Source organism: Monodelphis domestica, chromosome 2 (genome assembly GCF_027887165.1).
Source record: "Monodelphis domestica isolate mMonDom1 chromosome 2, mMonDom1.pri, whole genome shotgun sequence".
Taxonomy (NCBI): domain Eukaryota; kingdom Metazoa; phylum Chordata; class Mammalia; order Didelphimorphia; family Didelphidae; genus Monodelphis; species Monodelphis domestica.
In genome coordinates, this window is record NC_077228.1 from 258316971 (window position 1) to 258336280 (window position 19310).

At 44.7% G+C, this 19310-nt stretch overlaps 2 protein-coding genes and 1 non-coding gene across 13 annotated transcripts in view; 1 reads left to right on the top strand and 2 right to left on the bottom strand.

Moving 5' to 3' along the window:
- Window positions 1-141: 141 nt before the first annotated feature.
- RNF227 (ring finger protein 227) lies at window positions 142-2178 on the top strand. The gene is made up of 2 exons (XM_056817579.1): window positions 142-993; window positions 1536-2178. The coding sequence occupies exons 1-2, from the start codon at window positions 510-512 to the stop codon at window positions 1586-1588; spliced, it is 537 nt and encodes a 178-aa protein (XP_056673557.1). The 5' UTR covers window positions 142-509; the 3' UTR covers window positions 1589-2178.
- Window positions 2179-3084: 906 nt separating this feature from the next.
- Window positions 3085-19310, bottom strand: part of CHD3 (chromodomain helicase DNA binding protein 3) — a 31230-nt gene continuing 15004 nt past the window's right edge. For 6 of the 11 annotated variants that reach the window (XM_056817561.1, XM_056817563.1, XM_056817559.1 and 3 more), the window contains exons 16-39: window positions 18943-19080; window positions 18552-18673; window positions 17845-18018; window positions 17587-17728; window positions 17042-17173; window positions 15963-16080; window positions 15165-15289; window positions 14737-14968; window positions 13120-13286; window positions 12207-12384; window positions 11618-11683; window positions 11096-11181; window positions 10808-10941; window positions 10094-10238; window positions 9729-9891; window positions 9448-9569; window positions 9212-9338; window positions 8719-8847; window positions 8188-8296; window positions 7773-7905; window positions 7139-7380; window positions 5846-6009; window positions 5228-5357; window positions 3085-4448 (exon numbers count right to left, since the gene is read on the bottom strand). In XM_056817561.1, coding sequence (XP_056673539.1) covers window positions 4214-4448; window positions 5228-5357; window positions 5846-6009; window positions 7139-7380; window positions 7773-7905; window positions 8188-8296; window positions 8719-8847; window positions 9212-9338; window positions 9448-9569; window positions 9729-9891; window positions 10094-10238; window positions 10808-10941; window positions 11096-11181; window positions 11618-11683; window positions 12207-12384; window positions 13120-13286; window positions 14737-14968; window positions 15165-15289; window positions 15963-16080; window positions 17042-17173; window positions 17587-17728; window positions 17845-18018; window positions 18552-18673; window positions 18943-19080 — 3513 coding nt within the window. In that variant the 3' untranslated portion in view covers window positions 3085-4213. The remainder of the gene's footprint in view (window positions 4449-5227; window positions 5358-5845; window positions 6010-7138; window positions 7381-7772; window positions 7906-8187; window positions 8297-8718; window positions 8848-9211; window positions 9339-9447; window positions 9570-9728; window positions 9892-10093; window positions 10239-10807; window positions 10942-11095; window positions 11182-11617; window positions 11684-12206; window positions 12385-13119; window positions 13287-14736; window positions 14969-15164; window positions 15290-15962; window positions 16081-17041; window positions 17174-17586; window positions 17729-17844; window positions 18019-18551; window positions 18674-18942; window positions 19081-19310) is intronic. The other 5 variants (XM_056817567.1, XM_056817566.1, XM_056817565.1 and 2 more) reach the window with 1 other exon arrangement.
- On the bottom strand, window positions 10513-10664 carry LOC130457811 (small Cajal body-specific RNA 21). Its single transcript, XR_008917085.1, has one exon. It is a non-coding gene; the product is annotated as a small Cajal body-specific RNA 21 (non-coding RNA).

Consider the following 19310-nt stretch of genomic DNA (forward strand, 5'->3'; position numbering starts at 1 on the left):
TGTAATGCCTCAGGGGGTAATGGGCTCTTCCTTACAGGTGTTTGAGTAAGTGCTGTGTTCTAGAGTTGGAACAGAGTAACCCTGAGGTTGTTTCCAATTGCTGAGATTCTGCTGTTGGGATTCGGGGCTAACCTTGGGAGGGAAAGCAGTCGGGGACAGAGAAGAGGAAGCTGGGCGACTTTGCCTAATTGGGAAGAAAAACTTGGTAACCCGGTTGACGCTCTGTCCCTTCCCCACCAAGATCCCCAGAATTCTCTGACCTCAAGCTTCAACCACCCCCACACGTGCCAGTCGTGGGGCGTAGGTTCGCCCATGACATCATGGCTCGGGCTCTCTTCTATAAAAGGGACAGGAAGCCGCGGTGCCGGGCCCCAGGATGGATGCAGTTAGGGAGACAGGACCCTAGCCCGGGCGTTAGAAGAACTGCGGCTTTAATAGCTCGGGAGTCGTATCTACGCTAATCACTGCAAGCCTCCTGCGCGGTGGGCACCCTCGGAGGGGACCAAGAGATGCAGCTGTTGTTGAGGATCCCTTCGTTTCCTGAGAGAGGCGAGTTGGACTGCGGCATTTGCTATCGGCCCTATGACCTGCAGGGCCGGGCGCCACGCCGCTTGCCCGGGACAGCGCGGCAGCGTTGCGGCCACACGCTCTGTACCGCTTGCCTGCAGGAGCTGGCGGCCCGCGGCGACGGAAGCTGCGCAGCCGCCCGGGTGGTGCGCTTACGCCGGATAATCATTTGCCCCTTCTGTCGTGCGCCCTCACCGGTACCGCGAGGTGGCGTCACACAAGTACCTTTGGACCCGGACTTATGGTCTCTCCTGGAGAAAGAACGAGAAAAGGAAGATACTGCGAACTCTGGGAGAGAGTGCGGTGACGCTTCAGAAAACGTGAACGAAGATGAAGAGGCGGGGCCCTGGGGCGCGGCTTGGCGAGCGCTCTTAGGGCTGTGGGACAAAGCGGTGAGCCGGCGGCGACGCCCGTTACCTAGCAACGGTGAGTGATTGATGAGCTTATGGCTAAGTTGAAGCCTTTTCAGTGAAATTTGGAAGACTGGGTGACTCAGCATTTCAGCTTGTAAAGCAATAAAAAGAACCCACGAAGACCCGAGTTTCGAATCCACCTAACCTCAGTTTACTTATCTGTAAAATCAAGATAATTACATCACTTAGGTAGTTGTGAGGATGTCACAGTGAGAAGGGGGAGGCAATAAGCATTTATATAAATGGTGCCCACAATCTGTCAGATGCTTTAAAAAAAATATTCTCATTTCGTTTCTACAACCCTGTAAATGCTATTATCCCGTATCATTTGAGGAAACCGACGCGACTAGAAATGACTTGCTGTTGTATGAGACAGCAGCTGCCTCATGCAAAATAAATGTAAGCTAAAGCATGCACTTGGGGTCAAATTCTCCTTTAGGGAATGTTTGTGGGATAAGGCTAGGGTTGGCATAAGGGTGCTAGATGCAGACTGTGATGACTGTGGAAGATAACTGCATGCTTCTTTTCTCTGAACTGTCTGCTTACTCCCCTCAGTGCTTTACTGCTGTCCAGAAAGTAAGACCCTTGCAGCCTACTATTTGCGCTGAGAACGCCTTGAAAGTGAAAACAAGTTGCTACTTTTTGCTGTCCACCCCCACCCATGAGGATGGACCTGGACCACTGTTCTTCCTCCCTGCGGGTTCCAGGTGTTTGTAGGTGTGTATGAGGATGGAAATGAAAACTCATGAGGTAGTATAAATGCCTCCTTAACTTGGACGCTGGCCTCTATACTCCATTATTCCAGGAGCTGACTCTATACTTGCGGAAGGACAGATTCATGATGGTTCCTTTGGCTTGTCTGTTGGAGCAGCTGCCATGCCAGCATTTCTGCAAAGTGATTTGAAATGTAGAAGGAATGGCACAATAGGAAAGACCTATTTTTAATTCCAAGTGAATGAATTCCTTCCCTCTTGCATTAAGAGAGCCAAGAAAATACCTGTGTTGTTACCTTGTTGCCATATTGTCTTTATCGCTTCTTCCCCCTCCACCCAACTCCAATTTTGTATGGATCTTTTAGCATTTATTTATTTGTGTATATTTCTTATTTCTCCTAGAGTATAAGCCTGTCAAGGGCAGAAAACCATTTTATTTTTATCCCCAATCCCTAATAAATAATACATTTATAAATTTAATAAAATTTCCTTATTTTTCATTTCCCATCCTTCAACTATGCCCTTAACTACTCCTGTTCCTGGTAGTTGCTCATTCTTCCCTAATTTGGGGGATTGCCATCATCTTGTCATCATCAGATATGGTGAACAACAGATGAATACAGCTCTTTGCCCCAATTCTCTTGGTACTACCCTTACTTTTGGAATGTATCCTGTGAAATGGCAGGGCCCCTTACTATTGGCTCTGAACTGTTTTCTGTTGTTTTGTCCATTTTTTCACTCCTTACCTATTTAGTAAACCCATGCCTATGTTGGGGGATTGATAACCCTGTAGAATCTATTTATTTGAACCCTCCTACTTTTCCTCCACAAAATCCTGGCACCTCTTCCATACATGGTACAGTAGAAAGGCTCTGGATTTGAGTTCTACCTCTGACTGTTGCCACTTATATGATCTTTGGCAAATTATCATCCCTGGGCCTGTTTCCTTGTTTGTTTTTTAAAGAAGGTAATTTGAGTAGATCGTCTTCCTGTCTCTTCTCAGCATTCTACTCTCGGCTTCACCCTCCTAAGGCAGTTTGGCTATCCTTAGACCTGCCCGAGTTTTGCTTAGCCAAATTTTCATGGAGGAATTTTCCTTGAGGAATGGAGAAGGAAAGCCTGTGATGACACTTATCCTATGTCTTGTTTTTATATAGTTATTAGTTTATTGTCTCCTCCATTAGCCTGGCTGCTCCTGCAGAGCAAGGACTGCCTTTTGACTTTCTTTATATCCTCAGGACTTAGTACGGTACCTGACACATGAGATGTTTAAGAAATATTTACTGAGATGAAAAAAAAATCATACAATAAGAGATTGATGTATGGAATAGCACCAGGAGCCTGACCCCCCCCCCCATCAATTCCCTACCCCCAAAATAACAGAGCACACAGAAAGGAAAGTATAATTTATATGTACAACCAAGAAACCCGATACAGAAGGGAGTGAATAGGTGGAGTGGGTATGAAAGCAGAAGGGTTGGAGCAAGGAAAAGGTAAAGGGGATAGCAAAGAGGGCTGTGGTAGCTGGGGTTTACCATGCAAAATGTCACTTTCCCTTGGTCCCCATGGGGGGAATATGTCCTTATCCTCCTTCACCCCCAAGTTCTTTGTTATGATTTTGGAGGTATGGAGGCAAGGTTCCCCTAGCTAGTACACCCCACCTTATCCAGTCAAATTCAGCCCCTTGGTCCAAGCTTGGAGCTGGGGGGTAGAGGGGAAAGGACTAAAGAAGGAGGGGGTGGATAGAGCACTCTTAGGACACCTGAGTTTCCAGAGCTGGGGCACAAAGAGGCCTGTTCCCCTGTTCTGGCCCTTTGTATTCCTTCCCATCTTCTTTACAATACCTGGGTTGCTGAGGTTGGGGATAGGGGAGAGGGAGGCTCCTCTTTGGCCTGAGTGTCCTCCATCCCTGACATGTTTCTTAGGGGGAGGTGGTACATGGTCCCTTGAGGGGAGGGAAGAATTCCCCTAACACAAGGAGCCAGTACACGGGAAGGTGACTCAGCCAGTGAATTGCGCCTTTATTCTGAGGCTGAACATGAATTGATACTGTTCCTCCCTCCAACTTCCCACCCTCAATTTTGGGGGAGGCAGGGGAGAGCAACATGAAGCCACACCTCCCCTCTCTTCCCTCTAGGGATCTTTCCCATCCCACTTCAAATTTTTTCCCTCCCTTTCTGAAAAATTCTTCCATTCCCCAAAAGGATCCACAAGGGCCAGACAGGGCAAATTCCCCTCCTTGGTTACTGAGGATGGAGCTTAATACTGCAGAGGGAAGGGGAAACTGGGGAAGCCCTACTCCTTTCCCTCCCCTCTTACCCCAAACCATTTGCTGGAGAGCTGTGTGTGTGTGTGTGTTGAGGTTGGGGCTACTTTGGAAGAACAACTTCCACACCCCTCCCCCACCACAGCACCTTCATTCAAAGCATCAATGGAGAAGGCACCTGGGGCAGGGGGGTGGGGGAATACAGAGGGAGAAAGCCCTGGTTTGGAAAATAGGGGTGAAGGAGAAAGGGGCTCCTATCCTGATGGTGGCCCAGGGGGTGGGGAAGGTGGAGGATTGGCAGCAATCCCCAGGGGTGGGATGTGGGCTGGAGGACGGCCCCTGGGACGGGGTGAGTGGCAGGGCTGGGGCCCTTTCAGTCGTCTATACAGATCACCTCCCCAGCCCTGGGCTCCTTCCGATCCTGCCCGTCGGACACCATTGCCCCCTCCTTCTCCTTCTTCACCAACACGGGCGGGCCGTTGGCTGCGGCTGTTTTAGGAAGGATTATTGAGACATCATTAATACCCCCAAGGGAAACTCAAACTTCTGTTCTTAAATCTGGCACACTCCTATGTTTCATGTCACTTAAAGGTTAGGGGTAGAGAACCCCATTTCCTGAGACTCCTTCATGCCCTATAACTATGTCAATGTTCAGTTCCTAGAATGGAACACTGACTTCATTTCTCTTTACACCAAAACAAGCCAAGGGTGTAGTCAAAAGAAGGGTAGGTATAAGGGTAAGGAGAGAGGTGACTAAGTTTGTAGGTTGAGTGAGGGAGTAACAGAACTTCAGCTCAGTTAAGAAAAGAAAGAAGATAGGCCAGGCCCAGAAAGGCTGAGACAAGGAGAATTTCAGGAATGGATGGGAACAGAAGGAATCATGTTCCCTGTGCAATGAACAAGACGAGTAAAATTGAGCAGAGGGAGATGGAAAGAAGGTAGTATAGCTAAAAGGAGACAGGAGAGAGGGAAAATTTAGGAATAAGTAAGGAAGGAAAGAAATTAATGAGGGTAACCCTAGATAGTCTGGAAGTGGTGAGAAAGCTAACCCTCGAACCAGAAGATTTTGACTCAAGGCTTCACTATGACAAATAAAATTCTGTGACCCTGGGAAAGTAATTTTACCCTGCAATACTCTAGACACTTTTGAAGAACTGTAAATTGTAGAGAGATGTCAGTTTTCATTGGTAGAGGAAGGTTCCTCATCTGATATTTTCCTATATCAATGAAATCACAGGTCCAGTTCCTATGCTTATCCCCAGGCTGACCTGTGATGAAGGACCCTGCGGGCATCTGGCTGTAATTGGCGCCGCCGCCGGCCAGGACCCCTGCGGGTGTTGCTGAGCTGAAGGCTGCTCCGTACCCCAGTGGTGTGGCGTAGGGACCCGGAGGAAAGGCCTGGAATAAAAAGGAGGCAAAATGTCAATGTCCTTCAATTAGGACAGTGGTTTTCAACCTCTCAATTTATAGCAATGAGAATACATAATGCATACCAAGTATTTACATTCTGAATCATAACTGTAGCAAAATTACTGTAGCAAACTGTAGCAAAAAAAAAAGTAGCCACCAAAATAATTTTTTGGTTTGGGGTCACTGCAACATGAGGAACTGTATTGCGGGGTCATGGCATTAGAAAGGTTGAGAACCACTGAATTAGGAAGAAGTGGAAGTAGAAGCCATCGCTAGACTCTTGGGTCCCTGGAGGAACAAAATTTGGGGAAAGAACCTACCAATGGGAATAAACGTGCTATACCCCTCGATACCCATCTAGATATCCTGCCACTGTGCCCCAGAGAGTTTAATTATATTCTCTCTCATGGGTCTCTAATGGGAAATGAGGTAAAGTGGATCAACCTGATTCTGGGGTAAAAGAGGAAGATGATTACCGGTGTGGGATAGGGCTCTGTACCCTTGCTGGCCAGACGGCTGAGAATGCTTCGCTCGGACATCTGTAGTCGGGCTGCGATGGGTGGGATTCTGGACAGGGTGGTTGGAAGGCGGGTCACATCTGCTTTCATGTCGCTCAGCAGCTCCTCCAGCTGGTTCAGAACTGGGGCCCGGGCCGCAGAGAAAGAAAGAGCAAGAGAGAGAGACAAGGACAAAGAGACCGGGCCGTCACCAGGAGAGATGGAGGCCAGGAGAGACAGAGAGAGAAAGGCAGTGATGGAGAATGACAAAGAGACTGCAACAAAGATAGAGAATGAGAGACTAAATGAAAAAGACACAGGAAAAAAAAAGTTCCATGGACTTCGAGATAAAGAACAAGAAAAAGATCAGAATACCACAAAGGACAGATGGAGAGGACTGAGTGGGAAGGAGGGAGGGAATTAAAGGGAAAAAAAAAGAGGAGGGGAAGTCATAGGAGGACATGGGGGTCAGAGGATCCCAGATGAGGGGAAGGGATATTTTAGGATGGGGGTAATGAAAAGGAAATAGTTAGGAGGAACCAGAAGAACTAAGTGAGGTTGGGAAGCCTAGGATCCACTGGATAAGAGGAGAAGGGAAGGAGTGTTAGGGGACCAAAATTAGAATTTTAGATTCAGGGAACTGGAATTGGGGTCAGAGGTACAAGAGATTATAGATTCAGGGAATAAGACCATAAATATCAAGAGTTCTCAAATTTGAAGTACAAAAAGGTGAGAGAATTCTTGGATGGTGGTTTTGGGGAGAAGTCAAAGCAATATTTGGTTAATGGGGATGAGTTAGTTAAGTGGTGGGGTCAGGGAGTAGAGTGAAGATTACATGAGGTTTAACAATTAAGAAGTGTGCACAATGTGCAGGAGTGGAAGAGGGAGATCCACTGGGATATAGTATCAGAAGATTAGAAGGTAAAAGAGCTGAGGGAAGTTCTACTAAATTTAGTATCAGAGGAAGTGGTACATAGTTAGGGTAGAATATAGGATTTGTATTTTATGGATTAAGAAGGTTCTATGTGGGTTGGGCAGCAGGGTAGAATGTTAGAAGTTGAGGGGACAGGGGTTTAAGAAGTAAAGGGTTGTTTTGCTTGACTGCATACTTGTTAAAAAGGGTTTTGTTTTTCTTTTTTCAATTAGGGGAAGGTAGAAAAGAGAAAATGGATTTCTGTTAATTGAAAAAACTAAATTTAATTTTTAAAAGGAAGGTACAGGGATCAGAAGGGGAGGGAAGGGTGTTCCGCGGGATGCAGGGTGCAGACTTACGCAGCGTTGTGGGCCCTCCCCCGCGCGGGGCCGCCGCGGCCCTTACCCTTGTGCAGGACTGCGTTGGCCGGCTTGTTCCCCGCCAGCGACTCCTTGGAGAGGTGCTGGTGGCTCTCGGCCAGGCACTCGGCCTCGGCGAAGCGGGCGTGGAGGGCCATGGCGGGATGCGCCGGCTCCTGTGACAGGTTCAGGTAGGCCGCCCGCCGAAGCTGCTCCTCGATCACCAGCGCCTGCTCCAGGAGCTGCAGGCACAACAGGATAGATGTACAGAAGTAAGAAGTACAAGTGCCAATGTAAGTCCTCAGTGAATTTTTCAATGAATGAATGTGGTTGCCAAAGTACACAAATTACCTGAACTTAAAACAACCAAAATCTGTATCTGTGTAATATTAAAAAACTGGCCCTCACCCTGACTCTAACTTCGCGACCCTAATTAATAATCCCAACTAAGAATTTACCTTGAAATCTTAGTCCCAGTCTTAATAGTGTTAATCCCTCCCCCAAACTAAATACAGATCTTGGCTTAGCTCTGACCACTAATACTTTCTAAAACCCAAACAATTCTGATGCTGAAACTGATCTCAATTGCTTCCCTAACCCTAACTCATATCCAACCTTGACTTCAGTGACCCACCTTGAACCTCCGGGCTAGGAACTTATTTTTCATCTCCAGGAAGTTTCCCTTGTTGGCCTCAGTTTTAAATGGCTCGTTAATGATGGCAAACTGGGCATCATTTTGGATGTCCTGCCACCGAGCATAGCCATGGCTGCCAGTAGAGGGAAAAGGGGGATTTCTGTCAAGGAACTCAATGAGGATGGTCTTGTAGTACTATGGCTCCTCCTCTGTACTTCCATCACTCAGCTGTCCCTCAGCATCCTCTCCCAGGATGTAAGAACATATTCCCCTATAACTTTCCCCAGAATATGAGCCTTGCCTTCTCCCCATGATATGAGAGCTTCCTTCATTGAAGCCCTTATCCCTTACAGCTTTTCTCCCTGTGGAGGGGGAGAAGAGGTTGAAAGTTTTTTTCTTATGTAATGAAGGATACAGGACGATTCCAGCCAGCAGCCAGTAGTCATGCCTCCGGTGCCAAATCTCATTGAGTTTACCAGAGGAGATAGCTGCCCGTTCCTCATTTTGCCACAGGGTATGCAGCTCTAGTGAGGGGTAGAGGCAGGAGGAACAGGAAGGAAGCATTAGGTACCTGTAGTGATTATTTTACCAAACTCCAGCAGCCCTATGTCTTTCCCTACTTGCCAATTGTAGGAATTGGGAAAGATCAGTGATAGAGGAAAGGAGTTAAGCTTAGTAATTAGATTTAGGGATAATTAATTAACAAGCATTTATTAAATACCTACTACATGCTAGGTACTGTGCTAGGTGTTGTGGATACAAAGAGAAGAAAATTAAACAAATCCTTCCCTCAAGGACCTTACATTCTATTAGCGGAAACAAAATGTACACACCAAGTAAAATACAAGGCAAGACCGGAGTTCACTATGGAAGTTCTGGGCAAGGGAAAGGCAGTTAAGAGATAAGCCACGTGGCAACTTTTACTGGCAGTGAAGGTATTCCATACCTGTAAAGCCACCATCTGCAATGTTAAACATGAACCGTGGTTTTTCTGATTTCTCTTCTCGACGTCCATTGGACCGGGATTCATCTCGGGATGGCCCTAATCGTGATTCCCTCTCCCCCTTATGCTCTTCTGTGAGAGGAAGAGGGTCAGGAGAACAATGATCACTCTCAAGTTAGGCACCCTTCCAATAATCTAATTACTTTCTATACTTCCCTTCTAAAGCAACTACCCTCCTAGGACCCAGGTCAACCCCATCAGCTCCGTCCCTATTTCTCTCATAGACCTCAAGTATCTAGCCCTTCTCTTGCCTAAATCCCCTGTTTATCCACCCTGGCCTCCCCACATTACTATCAACTCAACAGGTTCTCCTCCACCATTTCTCAGGGTGGTGCCTCTTTAGCTGGGAGGAAGGAAGAATGTTACCAGGGCCTCCTGATTTAAGCAGAACCCAAGAGTTTATTTCTCCCTTACCACTCCAAAGCCCAACACCTACCTGGTTTCTCCTTGTCTCCTCGGCTACCTGATTCAGCTTCTAACTCTCCAGGGACCCCAGACTCTTCATCCCCTAGAAGTATCCTCCTTGGTTCTCCTGGTGAAGGAGCAGGGCTGGGGGCATCAGGCTGAAAGGGATATAAAAGATTAGGAGATAGAAGAAAACACTTAGGTAATTTGGCCTCCGAACCTTTTGTTGCTCTTCTCCCTCTGTGGGATCCAAGGACCCACATATACCTCTGCCTCCATCTTCTCCCCTCCTTTTTTGTCTTTATCTAGCTTCTCTTCTGAATTGTCAGCTTCATCCTTTTCAGGAGGTGTCCTTGTCTCATCCCCTTTTTCACTTGGAGTTGGAGTGGCTGTAGAGAAGGGCAGGGAGTGAGCAAATCATTAACTGAGACTGCCATTAAATTTCTGTCCCTCTCTATTTAGCTGACATTCTCAGTTTCATTCTCAACTCTCCTGCATATTTTCCTCTTGCTTCTCCTTCCAAAAAATGAATCTTTTCATTTGATTACCAGGTTTGGATGTGCAGGGACTATTGGCTGCAGAAGCCTCAGGGGTGGTTGGAGATGTTTTGGTAGGGGAAGAGGCTCGGGATGAACGCTTAGAGTCAGCACTAGGGTCAGGCATCAACTCTGGCATTGACCATCGGCCATTGATATGTTCAAACTCCTGCACCTAAGAATTGGAGGAAAGAAGTGTGTGTGTTTCTGTTAGGAACTGGGGTAGGAGAATGTGGCTGTAGATGCTTGGCAACTAGCCAGGTTCATTCCCACATCCTATATATGGAATTGAAAAACAAGAAGCAAACAAAGAAAAGGAAATTTGGACCATATTTATCTTGAGGGGACAGGGCAGAAGGATAGAGAGTTGTCCATACCTTCTTCTTAACAAGAGACATGACTCCAATTCGGGTTAACACCTGCTGTCGGCTCAGCCCCTCCCTGGGAACACCATCAGCAAAGGTTTCAGAGCCATCTGCCCCAGGCTCACAGAGATGTCGCATGAACAAAGACACATAGGCCCTACAGAGTACAGGGTTGAGTATAGTTATAGAGTTTTGAGGAGATACATAGCAGTGAGGGAGGCACATGAGGTCATTGAACTTCTGAGCCACAACCATCTCCTACAATATTGTCCTCAATATTCTGAGCATTCTACTCAACTCCCAGCACATTACCACCAGGTACCCCAATCCAAACCTGCCTCTTCCGTCTCATTCTCATTCTTCTCCAGGCCCCATCAGTTAGACTCTTCATCTTCCTCTGCCCACCCCTACTACCGCAATATGATAGTATGACATGTGTTGCCAGTACTGGCCAGAGCAGGTGTCTGTCTCACACTCCTCTCTGTTCATGGGGTAGGAGTGAGACCCATCCTGGCATTCTATTCTGGGACCCACTGAGGGGGGGTGGGGTAGACTGAGCTCACCCCCCAGGAAATAGGGTCCTGAGGAAAAGAGGAAAGGCAGTGGTGATCAGTTGAGTAAGGTCACATCACATGGAGGCCAAAGAGAATAAATACTAACTCCCCAAACTTAATGACTGAATCCCAACTCAATCCTAGTGTTTATTCCTCAGATACCTATACTCACTTGAACTCCTTTTCTGTTTTGCCCCTCAGGTCCCGTACTAGCCACTGAGAAGTGAAGGCATCCTGTGGTGGCATCCCCCAACGCATCACTGCATTCAGGAAGGCCTTCCGCTGTCGGGTATTGAACCCCAGCACCTAACAGACAGTGGGAGGGAGAGTGACCAAAGAACCATGTTCATCCTGGTTCTTATCCTTCTCAGTGATTTTCATTTCTAAGATCCCAACCCTGGGCTTTCTTCTCCAATTCTGTTCCAAACAGGGTCTTGGGAATCTGGGTTCCAATTCTCACCTCAATGTTGCCCCCAACTCGAGCTAACAGTGGAGGGAGGGGCTTATCTTTCTCATTACGTAGTTGCCTCTTAGACTGACGGCGCCCTAGTAGGAAAGAACTTGATTAGCAAGTCCACCCTTCCCATTCTTCAGCCTTGATATTCCAAGACACAAAAACCCCCCATGAAATATCTGTGGTGCTTCAGACTTTCAAAGCTTTGTGGATCTAAATGAAATAGGCCTAAATCAAGGACTCAACCTTTTTTTTTGTCATGGACCCCTTTGGCAGTCTGGTGAAGCCTAAGGATCCCTTCTCAAAATAATGTTTGAAGTCTACATGAAAGGAAATGCTAAATTTCAGTTAGAGGTTTAGTGAAAAGTTCATGAAACCCCTGAAATTGATCCATGGACCCCTCAATGGTCTGTGGACTCAAGGGTTAAAATCCTAGTTAAATAATAGAAAATAGGTGGTAGATTTACAGGGAACCTGGGAAGCAAGATATAACAAATTTAGATAGAGATTTAGAAAGATAGCTCCCACCTTCAGGTCGCTCATCAAAGTCCTCATCCTCTTCTTCTGATCCCACTGAATATTCGGACTGGTTGTCTGTGAAAGTAACAAGTGTGTAAGGCCAAAGCTAGTTTCCTGCCCAACCTAAGCTCGGTTTCTCTCACCCAAATCTGACTGAGAATTTTCCATCTCCATTCTAGCCTTTGTTCTTCTAGGTACTGAAATCTTTATAGTCTTATCTCCTCCCAACCTATAGAATATTTTTCTCTATTTCTCCCTCCCAATCTGATTTTTATGTTAATTATACTGATGCCTACTCCACTGAACATCCCCCCCATCCCCACTCTCTACCCCACCCCCCTTCTAAGTGTCTCCTGACTCTTGAGTGATTTGTTTAAAGCATCTTGACTTCTGGATGACGATATTGCTTTTATTCCCTGCTAAATAATCCCAAACCCCTGAACTCTCATAAGTAATTCTTTAGCCATTTCCCATTCTACCAGTACCTAGATCTTTCAGACTCCCTAGATAGTCCCTTCCCTTCTATCCCCTAATCTTCATGAGGACAGGAACAGTGTCCTTAATCCTTGATACAAAAGATGGGGCAAAGAACCCTCACCTTGGTCTTCTTGTGCAGCATCATTATAGTTGACTTGTTTTCGAACACGTTTACCCTTGCCAAGGTTTCGGGCTAGGTCCTCCTGTTGCTGCTCATAGTGATGTCTCAGTAACTTTTCCCAGTAGTCAGGGTCCACATTTTCCTCCTGCTTGATGATCTCTCTCTCTATCTCCTCGATCTAAGGGGAAAGCATAGTGAACATTTGCAGTCCTCTGGTCTTAGTTCTCACTCTACCTAACTAAAGCTATGATTTTCATCCCAATCACTTGACTACTAACTTTCCTTTCCCTCTCCTGGATCCAAAACTTCAATATGTCACTTGCCTATTATTTCCTTGACTTATCCTCTACTTTTGCCCAGTCCACCCTCACTCATTCTCTATTTTTTCAATATAACCATGAATTCAATCCCTGATACTTTTTGTATGAGACTCTTTGCAAAGCCTGTCTCTCTCTTTATTTGAGGAGAGTGACTATGTTTAACAATTAGGGCAGCTTGGTGGTACAGTAGATAGAGTAGATAGGATCTGGAGTCAGAACACTGGAATCCAAATCCAATCTCAAATATTTACTAGCTATGTGCTCTGAACAAATCACTTAACCTATCTATCTCAGTTTTCTCAAGTGTAAAATGGGGATAATAATAGTACCTACCTCCTAGAGTTGTTGTGAGGTGATCAGAGGAGATAATATTTGTAAAATGCTGAGTGTAGTGCCTAGCACCCAGGAAATGCTTAACAAAATATCATTTCCTTCTCTTCTTTTCCCCATCAGACTGGAATCTCCCTGAGGGGAAGGATGCTCTTTCTCTAACCCTCCATTTGTCTCTTACCTCACCACTCGGTAAAAGACTGTTTATGAGGATCGAAGTGTCACAACTAGGGGACCCCAGTATCCAGCTGCTGGTCCCTTACCTTGTCCTCTTCCCGAACCACATACTGTGCCACTTTGAAAGAGCTCAGATACTCATTCATGTTCTGCACATCTGTGTCTTCAGTTGCATCCTGGTTCCGGTCTAGGAGCCGGGCAATGGCCTCATTGTCATAGTGGATTACACTACTATCTTCTTCCTTGTTTTCTCCTGATGTAAAAGGGAGTTGTGGAATTATGGGGTTTGAGACATCAACCAGAATTATGAACAGAAGAATGGATCTTACAATGATCAGGGAGCAGAAAAAAATGAAGAAAAGACTTTTTTCCTCTGGGTGGGTATGTAGGAGTTTTCCTCCTAGGGATTTTGGCTTCCAAGGGCTATAAAGCTTTACAATTAATCAATAAACATTTATTTTAAAAAATAAAACACTTATGTTTTATTTCTTAAAAAAATAAAACATTAAGTGGCTTCTTTGTACCAGGCACTAGGGATATGAAAATGAAACAGTTTTTACCCTCCATGAGCTTATATCCTAGTAGTGAAGGAGATAACATCTAGTAGGTTCATAGAAAAGGTACATGGATAACATCTAAATACATAGAAAAGAAATTTTAGGGAGGCAGTAGTATCTAGAGACATCCAGAAAGGTTTCATGTAGGAGTAGCATTTGAACTGAGCTTTGAAGAAAACCAGGAACTACAAAATCAAGAGACAAAGAGGGATTGCATTCTAATTATGAATGAGGTCAGTCAGTGCAAAATACTAGAAACAGAAGATGGAGTCTTAAGTGCAAGGAACTGGGAGTGGGACTGAGGGTGGGGGGTGGGGTGGGAGGGGAAAAGTCAGTTTGGCTACTTCTGTAAGTTTGAAGGGAGTAATATATAATAAAACTGGAAGTTGGAATCAGGTTATGAAGGATTTTAAATGCCACACAGATGAATTTGTATTTGATCCTATAAGTAATAGGAAATTCCTGGAGTTTATTGAACAGGAGAATAATGTGGTAAAATGTATACTTTATGAGTATCAGTTGAATAGTGGTGGTGGTTAGAGATGGGAGATATAAAAGATAAGAAGATCAATTAAGAGTTTATTGAGGAAGAGGGAAGCTAGGGGCTCAGAGAGCCAGGCCAGGAGACAGGAGGTCCTGGGTTCAAATCTGGTCTCAGATATTTCCTAGTTGTATGATCCTGGGCAAGTCACTTAATCCCCATTTCCTAACCCTTATTGCTCTTCTGCCTTGGAACAGAAACTTAAGTGTCAATTCTAAAGCAAAAGGTAAGAGTTTTAAGAAAAAAAGTCTACTGAAATAATCCAGGCTATGGTAGCTGGATAATATAGTGGATAGTGTAGACCTGGGTTCAGGAAAATCTCAATTCAAATCCTTCCTGAAATTCTAACTAATGTGACCCCACGCAAGTCACTTAATCTATCTGTCTCATTATCTTCATCTGTAGAAGTGTTGTTGTGAGAATTAAATATGATAATATTTATAAAGTGCTTTGTAAATCTTAAAAATGCCAGTAATTAATATTATTAAAACTAGATGGGTGATGAAAGCCTGGACCAAGGTGGTAGCTGTGTGAATAGGGAGAAAAGACAAACACTTCAGGAGAGAAGACTCTTGCTACAAAGGGGCAGGAGAAAAGATTCTCACCCTCATTTTCATCCTTAAACAGCTCTTCTGTGCCAAATTTGAGGATATCATCAAGCTCTTGCTTAGACATTGAACCTGCCTTAGAGCCTAACCCAGGCCTTACAACCAGGTGTGTCAGCATCATCTTCCTTTTGGCCACCTGGGTAATCCGCTCCTCTACTGACGCTCTTGTCACAAACCGGTAAATCATTACTTTGTTGGCTTGACCAATCCGGTGAGCTCTGCTGAAGGCCTACAATGGAAAGAGGAAATGGGACCAGTCAAGGCAACAATGGAGAGAACACATAATTCAGGGAAGAGAGATTGTGGAAGAGAAGCTACATCCACAGCCAAAAAAGACCTTTCTCTGACCCCTGACCATCCTCTTCTGTGACCCATATCACTGCTACTCTATGGGCAGGGTACCCAAATTATTCAAATTCTCTCACCTGGATATCATTGTGGGGATTCCAATCAGAGTCGAAGATGATAACAGTATCAGCCGTGGCTAGATTGATGCCTAAGCCTCCAGCTCGAGTAGACAGAAGAAAGCAGAATTGTTGGGCCCCAGGGGCTGGGTAAGAAAGGAATAGAAAAGTCAGACCCACCTAGAGGCAATTTATTTTCCAAGTCCCCTACTCTTCTCTTATTCAGACCTACACCCCTCAGAAACACAGGCAATCAAATCTTATCAAGGATGAAAATGACTCTTCTTTAGAACAAAGTGTTGGGGCAGTTCAGTGGATTGAGAGCCAGGCCTAGAGATGGGATGTCCTATGTTCAAATCTGGCCTCAGACACTTCCCAGCTGTGTGACCCTGGGCAAGTCACTTACCCCCATTGCTTTGCCCATATAACTCTTCTGCCTTGGAGCCAAAACACAGTATCGACTCCAAGACGGAAGGTAAGGATTTAAAAAAAGAACAAAGTGTTGTCTCTCAGTCACTGATGCTAACAATTTGAACAATTCAGTATATTGGGCTGCCTTAGGAAAAAGTAGATTTCTATTCACTGAAAGTTTTCATATAAAGTTTGGATGACCATTTATTGGGGATTGTTGTTCAGGTATGGGTTAGATTAAAAGACCTCAGAAGTCTCTTCAAATTCTGAGATCCTATGCTCCCCAAGTGTTCATCCCCCTAGTCACTGATACCCTTAGGGACCCACAACACAAGCCCATTCCCCAAGTAGACTCTCCCCCCACTTAGACATTCTGAAGTTCATCCCCTGAGTCTCTGGTCCCCTCACCATTGAATCGGTCAATAGCTTCCTGCCTTAGTGCTCCAGTGATGCCTCCATCAATCCGTTCGTATTTGTAGCCCTCATAATCTAGGAAGTCCTCTAATAAATCCAACATCTTGGTCATCTGGAGATGGGAAAGAAGATTTTTTTAGAAAGGAAGAAAAAGGGAAAGATGGAGGGGCTGTCTGGGACAGTAAGGAAACAGAAGGGTCACAGGAACCTATCTATTCGTATTCCATCCTACTCTTCTGAAATATCCCTAGACTTCCTGCTGTTCTCTTTTCTTTAAAAAAAATCTAAATTTTATTTCAACTGCCATGACAAGTATCTGCATTAGTTTTCCTTTCCTTTTTTAAAAAAACCCTTAGAATTGATACAACTATTGATTCCAAGACATAAGAGTAGTAAGGGCTAGGTAATTGGGGTACCTTATGTCTCCAGGCCTGGCTCTCTATCCACCGAGCCACCTAATTGCCCCTGTCATTAATTTTCAACGCATTCTGAAATGATGTCCTATTTTACCCTCCAAAATAATATTCACTTCACTCCCAAAACATACTATAATTCTTCCTTTATAGTTGTTTCCCTTTCCTCACTCTTAGATCCTTTCAAGGAGTCACCAAAAGTCTTCCAATAGAGATTAGGCAAAGGCCATTCTTTTACAGGTCCCACACTAGGGGATAGTAAGCAAGGTGGACAGCTACCTAGGGCACAACATTTTCTGCATGTTTTAATATCATAAAATCCTGTTCTCCACTGTGCTAACTTTTTTTGTGATAAACTGTTTTTCAATAAAACATTCACACTTTTGGGTTCAAAGGAAGATTTAATTTCCAGGTCTTGCCTAAAACACAGAAATGCCTTACTTTGTTCCATCTCTGACTTCTTCTAACCTCCACATTCAGTTTTAGAAAGGGTATTCCTAGTACCCTTTATAGTATGGATCTTGAGCCAAACATGAACAATGAAAATCATAAGAATGTTAATCCAAAATGTTCCCAGTGCCAAGAATTTAAGAGTCTGAGAAGTTAGAAGTATAAGCATGCAGAGAGTGGTACAGAAGAAACCAAAAGGGATGAAGTTACCTGGGAGAAAATGAGCACTCGATGCCCTTGTTCCTTCAATTTCCGAAGCATCTTTTGTAACAGCATAAGCTTCCCTGAGGACTTGATAAGAGCTCCACCCTCATATGCCCCACTAGGAAGTTTTGGGGACTCCTAAAACGTAAAATGGTAAAAAGGAGGTAAGAGTCAGAAAAAATGTTAAAATTGTCCAGTCTTTATTGAATCTAAAAGACTGAATGCCTAATTTTAACCAGATCCCTACAGTCTTCAAAGACCTAACCATTAGTTAGGGTATTAGAATTAGGGTTAGAAATGGATTGGAGTTAAGGTTAAAAATGGGTTAGAAAGGGAAAGAGAATTAGGGTTAAGGTTAAAAATGGAAATAGAGTTAAGGTTAGAAATAGAATTAGACATGTAATTAGGCATCATCTATAATCTTTCTTTTTCCCCATGACCATCTATATTCCCAATCCCAAAAGTTGAAGGTTCTCAATGTCCTACTAGGTTAGTGACTACCAATTCAGTTCCCAGATCTCCCTTCCCTGCTAGCCCAATAGGTCTCACACCATAGCAGCCACAGGGAAGAGGTAGGGGTGGTTGCAGCACTTCTTCAGATCCATCATGATGTTGAGGAGTGACACTTGGTTTCCACCACCACGAGAATTCAATGCCTCAAAATTTCGAGTCAGGATATATTTGTAATATTTCCTGGTAGGACGGGGAAAGATTAGGATGAGGCATTTGGTCACAAACCACCCCACCCCCGATAAATCCCCACCTACCCCCATCTCAAGGACCCAGATGTTTAAGCCCCCCAGCCTCACTTCTGCATGGGGCTGAGCTCCACCCTAACAATGAGCTCTGTCTTGGCTGGCATGTTCTTGAAGACATCAGCCTTGAGCCTCCGAAGCATGTGTGGCCCCAATAGGTCATGTAGTTTTTTGATTTGGTCCTCTTTGGATATGTCAGCAAACTCCTCCAGAAAACCTTCTAAATTGCTGGAAGCAGAAAAAAGATAAAGAGGAAAACTAATAACTTCAAGGCCTATAGTCCTCAGAGTGGTAATAGTTGTCCTCTGTATTTAATGAGGATCAAAATGACATCACAACGCTGGGGTCAATATGCAGTGTGTACAACTGTGTCCAATCAGACCACTACAAGCCTAGAAGGCTCTACCATAGATTGGGCACAAATAGCTTGTATGAACATTTGGGATGGAGATGTTTCTACCTCTAGGTACCAGGACCAATTCCATTCCTATAACCATCCTTACTCTAAGTCAATTCTCCAAAGATCTATTATTGTTTCTCAGACCACTCTCTGTTCTTTTCTGTACCACTAATTTCCCACCTTATATACCAACCAAATTGTTCCTTATAGTTCTCCCCCTTAACTAGGAACAAAGCAAGAAGAAGAAAGTGAAAGGGGAAATTAGAATTGGTGAAGGGTGAACAAAGATATTTAAGAATTGAGAGGATAAGCGTCAAGGAGCTATGCATAGGGTAGGGTGGGGAAGAAGATGGATACTTACTTAAACCTTTCTGGCGTAAGGAAGTTAAGCAGATGGAAGAGCTCCTCAAGATTGTTCTGAAGTGGGGTCCCTGTCAGCAGCAACTTATGATCAATCTTGTAGCCATTCAGCACCCTAAAGAACTGGAAGTGGGGTCAAGGTGGAAGACAAGGAAAGCACATCAGGAATCTAGTTCTTTAACATCTATTTTTCCTTACCCCACCCACCAGCTTATTTTCTCAGTCAGTTGTTTTGCCCCCAGACCCCCTATCTCTGTCCCATCTCTAATGTGTTTTCCTCAGGAATCCAGCCATCTTGATTGTATTCCCATATCCTATCAAAAGGTTCAGATTCAGAGTTGGAAAGAGATGAGAAGGCTTAAAGTCCCTTGGTGTCCTGTCAACACCCTCACCTTGGACTGGTTATTCTTGAGCCGGTGGGCCTCATCCACCACAAGACAGGCCCAACGAATGGAGCCAAGTGCTGCTTGGTCAATAGTGATCAATTCATATGATGTCAGCAGAACATGGAACTTCACCTGTGCTTCCCTCTGCCAACATAAAAATGGATTCATCCCGGTGCTGCCAAAATAGCATATGGCCTCCAGTTCCCATTCCCTACCCAAGACGTAGGTATTCTTTTTCCCTCCAGTCTCCAAAATGAGTAACGTATTCTATCCTACAGCTTTGACTTCAGAGACTCTAAGGACCAGTACATGCAGTTCTTAATGCTTCTATTACTTACAAGGGACTCAGTGAAGCCCCACAAACATTCAACATA